The following is a 14,042-nucleotide window of genomic DNA, read 5'->3' as shown; positions in this document are numbered from 1 at the left end:
GATAAAGTGCTGACAGACTCAACCAATCAGATGCTAGATCACCTCATTAATATGCATGGCCATTGTTCATAACTGTCCTCATCCACAAGCCTACTGATCAAGCTTGATAAAAATTAAACCAGGTTTGAGAAAAATGGGCCAAATGACCTTCATTTGAATCAGTGGGCCAGTGGTGTAAACATAATGGGCAAACCTCTAAAATGAGCAAACCTCTAAAATGACGCATCATTTGCATAGTCTATTTACCAACATCTATTAAAACCAGTGAAAAGATAGAAATAAAAATGTGAAAATTTTGGTAAAAAGTATACCAATTAAATATATACCATTATTAATGCATATTTACCATCCTCAACCTCTTCCTCCTCCATATCCTTCTCCTCCATATTTGAGTTGTCTTCCCTTGGATCTTCATCCTCAAGTGAACCTTCTTCAGCTGCCTCCTCCTCTTCTTCTTCCTGCTGCTCATTAAGTGAACAGTTCTCATCCTTTTCATTTGCCTCTGTCACCTCCTCAGAACTTTCTAATCTACTGATCTGTCTGGTGTCTGCCTTTCTTGAACTATAATATTCTTTGGCACTATCCTCTAGTTCACTATCACTTTTGTCAAGACTTTCACTGTCAGAATACTCAACAGTTTTGTTTTTCATCTCAAAGCCACCTTCATCCTCTTCTTCCGAACTTTCTATCACCCTCTTTTTCACTCCTTTTGTCTTTGAGGTAATAATTGGACTGTCCACCACACTATATTCAACATTTAAACTGTTTTCTCCCTTGGCACCCTCTTCGTCTGAAACACTTACATCAGTATTATCATTATCTCCTTCATCGTCAGACTCCATAATTACAGTATCATTTCCATCTTTCTTAAGAACTAGAGAATTTTCAACAGAATCAGCTACTTGAACTATGGGACTGAATTCTGCATGAGTTCTTTGCCTGGAAGTCAACGGTGAATCCACAACCATTGACATGTACAAGTTCTTTGCAGATTGCTTGTCCAAACTTGGCAATTCTTCAAATGAAATTTGTTCACTTTGACCACTAGAACTTGAAACTGGACAAGGAGATCTTAAATCAGAATTGTTAGCAAAGGCTGTCATTAACGCTGAATTAAGCTCAGCTGACAAATTTTTCTGTGCACTTGTTCCAAGGCCTCTAAATTTGGGCTCCATTTTCACAATGGGTCTTGCAGCATCTGGTGATATGATAATTTCTTCCTCAATAATTTGCTGTTTTCTGGGTGTAGCATTTTGCTTTTGGATACTTTTCCTGGTAGGAAGACTGCTACCTGTGGAATATTCTGTTGGATGGCCTTTAACCTCCATCTTTTCATCTGGTGTATGGGGTTCATGCTTTAATGGCTGCCAAGAATCTAGATCTTGCAAATGACTCTCTCTCTTCACTTCAGGATTGTCCTGCAATGTAAAACACCAAATATCTAAAACTCCACTCACTCAGTCTGGCAGGTACTAAAAATGTACACCTGCCCAGATGAAACACCTATAATGAAATATAAAGTTGATGATACTAAATGACCTAGACTTGTTTGTGTCAAAGACTGTTTCCCAGATGTTATTATATGATTCTTTTATCACAAGTTGTAAGCAGTTCCAGACTGAGACCAGTCTGCTTTCCCTCTAGCAGGCATCTATTAGTATTAAGGTGGCGCTCTACAGTTTCATATTCTTCGTAGGGTTAGAATTTTAAAGATAAAGAATTTCCCTGGGTTATACTGGCTATTTAAAAAAAAACTTGTATATATCTTTATTTTGGTGTATGATTGATGGGTCTAATATGGGTTATAGAGTATACAGCTTGGCCTTACTCCTTTCAAAAAACTGCTAGCTCCACTTGGTCATTTTCACTTCATGGACTTCAGATGTAAATTTTAAATAAAAGGGAGGATAATTTTTTTAATACATTTGATATATTTGTTAATTCATCCACTGCACTTTCTGAAGCTGGTATTGTCTAGTTGGGCAAGATTAATTTTCTCTATTGTAATGGTGCTAAAGATAGTGTACTTTAAACTAATTTAGGCCGATTTTCTTTTTAGCACATGGGAGCAGTCATTTTATATAGCAACGTGCTTAGATCATGTATGACCGCTCTGGTGGCCTAGTGGTTAGAGCATCCACTTCAGATGCAGGAGGTCGTGGGTTCGATCCCCGGTCGAGTCATACCAAAGACTTACAAAATGGTACTAATAGCTGCCTCGCTTGGCACTCAGCATTATGAGGTTAGTGTTAGGACTGGTTAGACTAGTGTCAGAATCATCTGACTGGGTGGGACATTATGCTACATGTCTGCAGCATGATGCCCCAGTGCTAGACATCATTATAAACTGTCATACTGCAGATATCATGGTGATATGACTGAAAAATTGTTAAAGCTACATTAAAAATCCAAATCACACGTGTATAATTTCCATGAATACAATATCCAAAGAAATGTCAGCCACATTACATGAAAGTAGCATAGAGATATGCCAACATTCTCTCCACTGTGCATGTTTCAAATGCAAACAACTTCACCATACATAATTCACTCTCAAAAGTACATAATAACTGGTGAGCACCCCTTAAAGTGTTTGAGTAAAGCATTTGCATGAGCTTGATCAAAACAACTGGAAAAGAAGCTTCTGGAAGAAAGCATGGGTTTTCAGTGAACAAAGTTTGATATTCTTGACAGAACATCCATCAGAGCTCTAGATAAGATGTGTTTTCATGCATTCTATGCCAATAAATCCCTTCCCCATTTTCTCCAATCATTATATCAAAATTCCTTACAAACAGTAAGCTTCCTCTCCATTTTCCAATCATTAAATCAAAAGCCTCAGTGGGTCTACATCTATACACAGCAAACAAGTGGGACTCAACTAGTGCAATGATAACATGCGTGCTTTGCAACTCTTCAGTCCTGCACATACAGAAATTTGTCATGGATTCCATATCGAATACTTCAGGAATCCATATGGAAGAGATATGGACTGAAAATCTTATGGAATCAGACAATTTATTCCATATCAATTCCATAAGTACTTCACAGCAAGTGAAAATTCCATATGGAATAAAGTTGCAACTTTTAATCCATAAGCACTTTTTTCCATATGGAAAGCAGGCTCATGTATAATAGCATCATGGAAAATATTCTATGAAGAATTAACAGCCTAAACTATCTGATTCAAATAGAAATATTGGTGGAAGTTTGAGTACATGTATATGTCAGTGCAGCTGATGCGGAAGGATGAATATATACTCATAAATTTGAAGAAACACATGTCAGTTTTCTTTTATTTATTTCCACAGATGTTTAAAAACAGACACAGACATTACCAAAAAAGTAGAGAAAATGTAAACATGATCAGAAAATTATCTGGTAGTACAGTATGACCCTGCTATAACATGGTAGTTGGGAGCCATAGAACCCGACCGCGTTATAGACTGAACCATGTTATAAGCAACCAGGTCAGTTAGCTGAAGCAAATGTACCCCAAAAAATTGTGGGGGGTGTAGATAATAAATGCAGGCGGTAAAATACCTGTTTCATCAGCACAGTTACTATCTTAATTTGATGCATATTAAATGAGAAATACACCTCTAGTGAAAACAGAAGACAAATATAATAGTTTACTTTATTTAGAGAATCATGAATTTGTACATATACGTGAATCCTGTTTATATATAAATGTCTAATGTATAGCATGAATAGAGTATCAACACCGTGTACTCACCCGTGAAGCTCATCATATACATTGAATCCACAATACAAGTGATTCCATCAAAAATATGCAAACATACAGCTTTAAAATATTCATAATTTTGTAACAGGTCATATTGGTCTGAATTCAATGGAAAAACATAGCACAATCACGTAATGAATGATGAAGTACATTTACTTTTCAGTATGTTCCAAGTCGGTAAAAGTTAGTTTGCGTTTTAAGCTGCTGTTGGTAGCGTTCGTAAGCATAAACTTTTTCCCTACAAAAAGGAAACTTTCACAGCACAGTTAACGTGTACCAGTCATGTTGGAAAATGCAAAAGTCCATCAGATTCCATCACTTTTATTTAAGTTTGGTACTGACTTCCTTTGAAGAAAAGTTCTTTACTGTTATTGAAAGATTGTAGTCGGCTTTCTCTGATGCACCATATGCTATTGAAGTCACCACGAAAGGATAGCTTTGGAGAACCAAACACATGCCCATTTCTTATTATGGCGGCAACATCAAATAATTGTATTGCATGACTGAGACTGGTATCTTTTTCCATTTGCTGAGTACGTTTTCATAACAGTCGGTGCTTCAAAGGTAATCTGTTTTCATTGAAATTTCAGCAAACTATTTTATCTGGGTACATTTTTAAAAAGGAATTGGCTGTCGTTTGGACTATTCCAGTTACTGTCTCTCCATGCCTATTGAATAAACCAATAAGTAAGATGTATTTTTTTTTACATTTGTGGTAGCAGCGTGATGCTACCTTCCACTCTTGCATCTGAAAATTAACAACGGGTCAACGGACGATAGAGATGCAGGTGTTCTGATGACAGGGATTATTACAGAAAATGTAAGTGTTCTGAAGGATTTAATTCTGACCGAGAAGTAGATGAATTTTGCTTACCATCCACATACAAATGTCAGTCTTTGTAAATATAGTAATTACTAGTAAGCGGCCGAAAATCCGATGAAAGATAGATTACAAGACAATGCCTCCTCCGGTTGATCTCTGATACCAGAAATATCAACAACAAAAAAGCGGATATTTCACAACATACAGAACTTATGCTAGATGTCAAGATAAGCGGATTATGATGTAACAATGCACTGTTTAGATGGTTTGTCAATATGGACAAAAAATTTGTTTATGTAACAACAGATAATTTTCAGTGCATTTTATATCCATTTTGCAGCTTCCTTTCATAGGGCCTCTGAATTTCTGCACTCCATACCAATGGTTGTATATAAAAGTTTAAGCAGCCAACAAACGTCGCCAATAAATAAAAGAAAGACACATGGTATGTTTTGCAGCCAATAAGAAAAAACAATCCAAGTTTGTGACATTGGCGAAGACCTACGTGATCCCAGAATAAACTTGTTTTGCCTTTTTTTTCGTACTTTTAAGAAGAAAAAATTACTTTTTCGTGTATGAGACAAATACATATAAAATTTCAGGAGCCAAGCCACGACTGTCTTCTATTATTCATACTGTCTTCTATTATTCATACGCGATCTCTTCCCCAAAATGATTACAAACTATTTTTGTTTTTTCTGGTACTTTTTAAGAAAGAATTGTTTTGTGCACAAGAAAAACACATGTATAAAAATTTTGGGAGCCATGCCATGACCGTGCTATATCAAATTTGTGTTATAACGGAGCGTGTTCACACTGTACAAGTATTGATGCATCTTTGGACTTAGAAAATTTGGTGCAAGGTGGATTTTGGGCTTGATCTGATGTTTATGCTGAAAAATTTTTAAAAAATGGCTTACTTTTAAAATATGCTCTACAACTATAAAAATCATACCCTAGTGAAAATGTGACTGAAATTTCAGCAAAATCACTGTGAACATTTTTTGACATTCACTCAGATATCACTAAAATTATGGTATTTTAGATTTTACCCAAATAAAATACCAGTGGGAATTTGTGATTGAAATTTCACTGAGAGTTTGTCAAAAATTCTGAAAAAATTAGTGATATTTTGTGAGTGTAATATCACTGACATTTCAATAAAAACTATCAATAAGATATAATACAATTTATTTTTTGTTTCTTGTACAATTTGACTGATTTTCTGCAGCATTTATATTTCCTCTTTCTGATAGCTGTAATTTTGGGCACAAAATCTTCTTTCCATATCTTTCATTTGTTATATTTTTTTCAATTTTTGTTGTTGTTGTATTTTTGTTTAACTTAAACAGGATTTAACTGCCCTCAAACAAGTTTTCTTGTTTTTTCCGTTTTAAATCAGAATTTTGCTTTTCTCCAGACCTGAATCTGATTTTTATTGATACGGACCCTTTTTTTAATATTGTCTCTGAAACTTTTTTTAAAATAATGCTCTATCCAGTCCCATTACACAATGAGCTTTATAATAAGTATTTGTTCTGTTTATTATTTAAAAGATGATCACTGTATAAAAGAGCTTTCTGATTGATCAAAAGTTTGTACTTGCCCAATGAATCATGGCATAACGAAATCTGATGGGAATGAGCATGCTTGCTAAACATGGCGATTCAAATTTTCAAGCGGGATACGAGATTGAATAACCATTTGAAAAATGTGCGCCAATAAGAATAGATTGAATGCAAAGTCGATGGGAACGTAATTGGTCAATCTGTATGAAAACTGAATGCCAGAACTTGCATTTTGCTTTTTGTGCCATAAAGATCTTTACAGTAGCGGCTAATATGCTAAATAGGACAAGGAATTGAACCAGGATGATTTCGAAGTTATATAACTCAAAACTGATTAACTTCCAGAATGAATTTAAGGAGGTACAACGTATAGATCACTGGGGGGAATTGTTGCCAAATACTCATGTCTATCAAAGTAGTCATATCTTTGCAGAATTTTCTTGACCCACACGTAGAATCATCTTTCAATATTGTGAGGCATTATTGTGAATATTATCAAAATATTCAAGGTGTGTTAGAATTCAGTGTAAAATAAGAGTAATGCATATGTTCCAGGCTTGATATTTTGTTTTTTAAAATCACTTAATTATTTAGTGTCAAGCCAGATTCTTCACATCATGTTGTATATAACGTATATATTGTATACAACAGATAGAAGGCCTCACAGTAGATTAGTTCTGTAACTAACTGAGTTACCTTCTCTAAATAAAGTTATTACTATTATTATTATTATTATTAACTCCCATATCTCTTGCCTTGGATGTCCTATAATTACAACATAATAATAATAATAATGAGGACTTTGTATAGTGCCTAATCTTTAGAAGCTCCAAGCGCTTTACAACATTAGACAACACCTATAAGATAAAAAACATATAATGATATGATTACAAAAACAAACACCATGAAATTAGAAAACATTAAAAAAAAAACATGCTGAGAATATTTAAGGTAGGAAACATTATTAGGTCTTTAAGTTTATTCTTGCAGTCAAAAAAGGTGAGTTTTGAGAGCTATCTTGAATCTGATCACTGTGTGTTTGTGTCTAAATTCAGTGGGCAATTCATTCCATGTTGCTGGGCCCTGGTATGCAAAAGAACGATGTCCATATGACTTTGTTTTCATAGTGGGAATAATGAGTACAGTAGTCCCCCTCACATAAGGCCACCCCACGGAAGTGGCCTTATAATGAGGGTGGCCTTTCTAGAGGGGGATGACAAATGTGAATAGTAAATACATATGAAGAAAGTCACAAGTACATTTAATTCTAAAACATTTAATATTTTCATTAAAATATCACATGCATGTTGTGAAATAAATGAAAAACAAACTGTTTCATCGTATTCAAAAGAATGTTATGAATAACCATTGATATAGTTTTGTAACTGTCTTTATAATTATGTTACAGATCACATCATCTGTCACTCTGTGGGTAACAGTCTAAAAAACAAACCAGTCTCGTCACAATTAAAAATATCCTTGCTGTCATATCCCCTGCATATATTGTTTAGTCTTTTGTTCCAATATTCGACAACTTCATTATTAACATCAGCTGATTCTTCACTAAGGACAGAACACTTAATATTGAGTCACACTTGAAATCTGTGCAAGCATCCATTACTTGTGGTAGAGTCGTCATATCTCAATTCAGCTGACAAAATTGTTGCTTTTTCTTGTCATTCAAATCAGGATACAAACATCTCCTGGCTCAAACAATCTTCCTTTCTTTGTCCATTTCACCTTCCTACTTCTGCAGAATTGTTTCCTTATCTTTTACGATATTGTTTATCTGAGTCTTTCCGACATTAGTTGTCTGCAAGTAATCATCGACCACCCCCAACCCTGAACCTATCGGTCAGTTGATTTACTATCACTTTCTCTTCTAAACTGAAAATTTTTCTTTTCCTCGATGACATGTTGATCTTTTTGCAGTAAGTTATTCATGTTGCCAAATACAATACTGATAAAACAATTTTTTATGCATCTAAACAAATTGCCATGCGTTTTTAAAGGAAGTGATCTTGTCACGTGATTCGTTAGTCGCAGTCTGGTACCCTATTTCTTTTTATATATTTCTTTACACTAAGCGAGTGAAGCCAAAATGGCTTCGATATGTACCATTTAACATCATGCAAATTTGACCTCGCGGCCGTTAGGATTTGTAATTTTGACAATTATTGTCATTAGTAATAGCCACTAATTATCAAAGTGAACATCTTACTAAGGGAAGCCATAAAGGCTACCAAACGTTTTTCCTACTGACTTGTGTATTGTACATCGATGCTGGCACTTCTTAGCTGTTACTACTGTTCAATAATTGTAATTTTAGCAATTATCGAAGTGACTAAACTGGACATCTTATGATAACACAGCAGTAAGGCTAATTGGATTACGTGTACTTCCCTTTTGTATGGATTAAAATTCTCGTCTTTATGGAATAAATGTGGCTTCCCGTGAGGCGTAAATTATATAATATTAACCTAAGTGGTACATGTACTTTAGTCAACACTTCTTTCAGCAATGAAAACCTGACATCGGGAAACAGAAATTGGACTACTTAACACATGTTATGAATAAAATACTGGTTCTGGATACATATCAAAATAAAAATGAGGCTGCTTGTGAGGGGTAAATTTCATATTATTGCACTAATATGCTGGCCACTGGTTGTGTTAGCTGGGTGGCCTTTCGTAAGGGGTACTTTTGAACACAAACTTGTCGGTGCCAACGGATTCTGGCCATAAGGAGCGGGTGGCTGCTGGTCAGGGGGTCCGTTCAAGAGTGGGGCTACTGTCTACAATTGTCAGAAGAACAGCGTAAGTATCTTGCTGGTGTGTACACATGGGTGAGGTCGGATAGGTATGTTGGACTAGAGTCCAACAGTGAAACGAAGCACAGAGAACAAATTTTCTGTTTGATTCTGGATCGAATGGATAGCCAGTGTAGGGTACAGAGCAGTGGGGAGGTGTGCTCTGATCGTGGTACTCTAAGTATGATCCGAACAGCTGTGTTTTGAACTTTTTGATGTTTCTGGAGCAGATACTGAGACGAACCAGGCAGAATTGAATTACAATAGTCCAGTCTTGAAAGTACTAATGAATACACAAGTGTTTTAGTGGCATCAACTGAAAGATATTTGCAAATTGAGCTGATGCATCTCAGCTCAAGATATGCAGCCTTGCATATGTTCATGACATGTTGGTGCAATGTGAGAGTACTGTCCAGAGTAACACCTAGGTTTCGTACTGATTGTGTGAATTTAATGTTGGTGCTGCTGATATTTATTGTTTGAGGTAAAGGATGTGAATGAGAAAGTATTTGTGTTGTGATCAGAATGGCCTCAGTTTTATCATCATTCATCTGCAGCTTGTTACATGTCATCCATGATTTCACATCAGAAATGCACCTCTCTACACCTTGGACGGTAGCATCAACTTCAGTTGGGTGGCTAGATTTGTATATTTGGGTGTCATCAGCGTACAAGTGTCTGAAAAACTACTGTCAGAAACTTCAGTAAAATACTATATAATAATCAAAATTTTAGTGAAATCTCACAAAAGTTTTAGTCAAATTTTTGGTGAAACCTCACAAATATTTTAGTTAAATTTTAGTGAGATCTCACCACAACTTCAATGAAAGTTTTGGTCAAAATATTTGTGAAATCTCACCAAACGTTTCAGTGAAATGAAAAAGACTTAAGAGATGCCATCATGGATTAGATTTTGTATGCAAGAAAGAAAATGAGGACAAGTAAAACCTGAATCTTATTTGATAATGTCTCTCAAAATAATACATTTTAAAAATTATTGTGAATATTTATCATTGATTCCCAATAATGACTAAGAATCATTTGGCAGTTTAATAGAAATCTGAAGCAGATTTTTTAAGGTTTAGGCAGAAAGAGCTTAAAAAACCCATCTGAAAACTGCTTTAAGTACGCCTGGAAAATTTCGTACAGGATGGACTATTACCAAATTCCATATGAACTACTTATCAATTCCATATGGACTATTCATAACTTCCATAAAGACTATTGCCAAATTCATCATGGATTATTCACAAATTCCATATGGATTATAATTGTATTCCATATGGACAACTTACAGATCTCATGGACTAATTTGCATATTCCATGGGATTTTCCAAATGGAGTATGTAAGGAATCCATAACATTTCCATATGGATACACTGAAATCCATAAGAGTATTTCAGCTTTAGAATAAAAATGTCCATATGGATACGACTGTAAAATTACTTATGGATTCCATATCCAATCCATGTGGAACATTTCATACGGGTGGCACTGTTATTATCAAAACACTTTGACTATGAAACTTTACTTCAAATCATGATAGTTGTATCGATCTAACTTCATGATAAACTGAGATGTACACTGTTAAATTTATTATGTTCCTGACAGTTGTGTCAATCTAACTTCATTATAAATTGAGATGTACACTGGTAAATTTGTTATGCTCTGAGCTTGAGTTTTATGCTCAAAAAGTTTCCACACTATGTGGCGTGGTTTCAAATCTCAGAAACAAGCATGTGCCAGGATTAGTGGAACTTTAGCCAAATTTCTCTCATTTCTTAAACAAGTGTTGCACCGCTGATTCTAAATTTGGTGCAACAAACAAATACAGCATCTTGACAGCCATTTCCAATTTGCATCTCACTGACATTCCTAACATCCCCCTAGAGAAATATAAGTTTAACCTAAGTGACAATAAAGAATGATCTGCACATAAAAAGTGTAATCTATATATTACATGTCATAATTACAATAAACTGTATGCTGGCAAAAATGTGGAGCTGCAGCTGGTCCAAGTCAAAAATGGGCAAAATCCATGTGTATTAATTAGTACCAGAATACAAACACAAAACATACTGACAAATTGGTTAAAATGGGCAAAATCCATACCATTTATAAAGCACAGACTGATCTGCAACCCATTTCTCTTCATTAATATAATATTCATGAAACCCGTCTGTTTTCTTGGAAATGTGTCATATAAAGCTACTATAAATAGAAAAAAAGGACATTACATGTAAGTACCTCTATGATGAACAAACATTCTTACGCAGCAATTGTCTTTTTTAGAATAGTCTCAAATTTATATGATGTGTGGATTAAAAGATGATAACAAAAATGAAAAAGTTTTTTGTTGTTTTATGTTCATTTTCTTTTGTAATGTATCTAAAGAGTGTAATCCATAAGCATAAGACATAACTTAGTGAAAAAAGCTTGGTGGTTGGCAGGTATGCTACACTATCAACAGACAAACAGTATCCAGAATAAAGATAGGAAAACACAAAATACAAATTAATGTTCTTTAACTGCATTGTTGGTTCCCAGGGTTACCTAACTTTTCATGCCAACGTCTTGAGTTTAGTGGTTTCCAAACCCCAGCTCAAAAGGACGATCTGAAGGTCACCATCATTTTGTTGTTGTTGTTGAGGGTGGCAAAACTTATAAAAATGTGGAAATGGGATTGTGAGGCTTAGGAAAACTATTTTTAGGGTTGCAGCCAAGAAAGGTTGGGAAGCACTGCTTTTAGATATTCAGTACAGAGTAAGAAATTATTTGACTAAATGAGTCCTATATTGACAGTGAATATACTCCATGGATGTACAGGCAAAGAAGCATAATTCTACTGTTCTAACTAAAATACCTTGATATTACATACCATACCATAATGACTAAATCTTGGCAGAGGAAAAAAAATTTCATGTCCCAATACTTATATGCATGTCAAGACTATTTTGGCAAGAAGAACACCTATCATTCAGCAGTGACTAGCTCTTTCAACAACTATGTCCATAAACTGTTATAAACTACGATTATTTTTATTATTTTCCATGCGTGTATTTAACAGTTTCTCCATCAAAAAATAAGATAAAGTTAAATAAAGACTTCATCATACACTGCCTGGTAAGAGTTTATCTGGGACACCTCTACTATAATGTACTGTACTTGCACAATGCAAATCGTGCTGAACATCACTTATATTCCTGTTTATTCCAAAAAAAATATTAGATGCAAATTTTGTTTTATTCAGCATTTTTACCAAATTTTATTCTTTCAGATTTCATTTCAGCTAGACACACATAGATGTTTCATTTAATATGATCCAAGCACTCACGAGTTACTGTTTTTCGGTGATATAAGCAATCCTTCATAGCGATATAATCTATCTAAAAAGGTACCCGCGTTTAATAACCAGGATATATTCACCTAAATCTCAAGTATTCATGAAAGAATGATCATAATATAGGTTCAAATTCTGAATATAGACTGACTAAGATCATAAGTGATTCATTTTAGTTTTGTGTTTTGGCTTAACAAAATTGTAATTTTCCAGGTATCGGCAAGTGGTTGTTTTGGCATCACCTTTTGAATATAATTGGTGGGTTTGTCTTTTGTTTTTCAATAGCAATCAAGGCCATTTAATGATATAAACCCTGAAACTGGCTAGGGTAGAGTTGGGATCTAGCCGATATGCCAGTACTTTGATGTGTAATTGCCTTTAACTCCATAATATCAGCATGATTACTGCAGCTGTGTGGATGGGTACTTACTTCAAGTCGCTTACACCAAAGCAAAATACAATGAGTTATTTTTGTATTACAATTATTTTCAAAACATTATTTCTGAAACTTCTTTATTGTATTTTGGAGGTATTATTTAAGTTTAGTGCCTATGATTTGAACCTGTGGATGTACTTCATTCAGCACAAGTTAAAATCTTCAATGTACATGCGGTGATACCATGATATAAATATACTCATTAAATATGAGTAATGAACCAAACACTATTGTTGCTTGTAGTTGTCATGCTGGGATCACTTTTTAATGAGCTAGGTACTTGAAGATTCAAGACAAAATAAAAATGTAATTAATGGTGCACTGATAAAATTCTGATGCATTAATGCGTAAACAAACAATAGTAAACTTGAGACAAATGGGAGAGGTTACTGTTATAAATCTGATCAGATTATACATATGATGGTCATATCTAAATAAGGTAGAAAGCAGAGAAAATTAAATATATTTATTGACTTTTCAAACAAATTATATTAATGTCTAACATTGCCATGTCATATTTCATGATGATAGTCCCTAAATAACCACAGTCATTTTTTCTTTCTTCTAAAATGTCACTACATTCCATAAAATACACTGAGCAGTTAGTAGAAAAAAGGTCTAAGTGTCCCAAGACTTACAGTACATGAAAAAAAATCTCTATAATTTTGTGTCCCAACATTTATAGGTCATAAACAAATTACTTTTTAAAATAATTAAGGGTGTCTAAAGACTTTCAATCATTATGGTAGTAAATTAAGGCACTGGTTAAGTTCAATTGTGGAATAGTTACTGTCTTTTTGGGGCATAGAAGTCAATTCTCTTTTACCTGGAAGTGTGAGATTCGTCTTACACTCTGAATCAATATACATGTGGATTATATCATTGAAACTGCTTTAAAAACCAGTAATAAATGATACGGAGATGTAATTGGCAAAACCGAAAAATAGGTCACATACATAGCTGTGCCAATTCTGGTTAAATTAAAATTCAATAAATTGTTACAAACTGCTTTTATTTTATAATTTGTATCATTGCAGTGGTCCCCTTCTTATACAGTCACCCCTTCTGCACTGGGAAAGTGGCCATATAAGACAGGTGGCCTTTCCAGAAGGAAACTATATTTGTGAGAAGTATGTGTATGAAACTGCAAAGCATTTAATATCTTCATGTAAAAGTAACATTAATTAATAAAAGGTTTTTCTTGTCTTAAGAACAGACTTGTTTCAAGTTAACACACGTTAATAGTTCTTATTCTTAAGTGTGAAATGCAAATTGGTATTGATGGTATGCACATAACAAAACCATTAAAAAATGTCATTTA

General features: G+C 34.4%; 1 protein-coding gene across 1 annotated transcript in view; it reads right to left on the bottom strand.

The window, feature by feature from the left end:
• Nucleotides 1–14,042, bottom strand: part of LOC149775767 (DNA excision repair protein ERCC-6-like) — a 175,223-nt gene that overhangs the window by 13,877 nt on the left and 147,304 nt on the right. The window contains exon 20 of the mRNA XM_089943693.1: nucleotides 347–1,418. Within this exon, the coding sequence (XP_089799819.1) occupies nucleotides 347–1,418 (1,072 nt within the window). The remainder of the gene's footprint in view (nucleotides 1–346; nucleotides 1,419–14,042) is intronic.

The sequence above is a fragment of the Sinohyriopsis cumingii genome, chromosome 19, assembly GCF_028554795.1.
Source record: "Sinohyriopsis cumingii isolate HCF-2022 chromosome 19, ASM2855479v2, whole genome shotgun sequence".
In the NCBI taxonomy this organism is placed as follows: domain Eukaryota; kingdom Metazoa; phylum Mollusca; class Bivalvia; order Unionida; family Unionidae; genus Sinohyriopsis; species Sinohyriopsis cumingii.
Note: the sequence above shows the minus strand (reverse complement) of the source record. Positions and strands in the feature narration are given on the sequence as shown.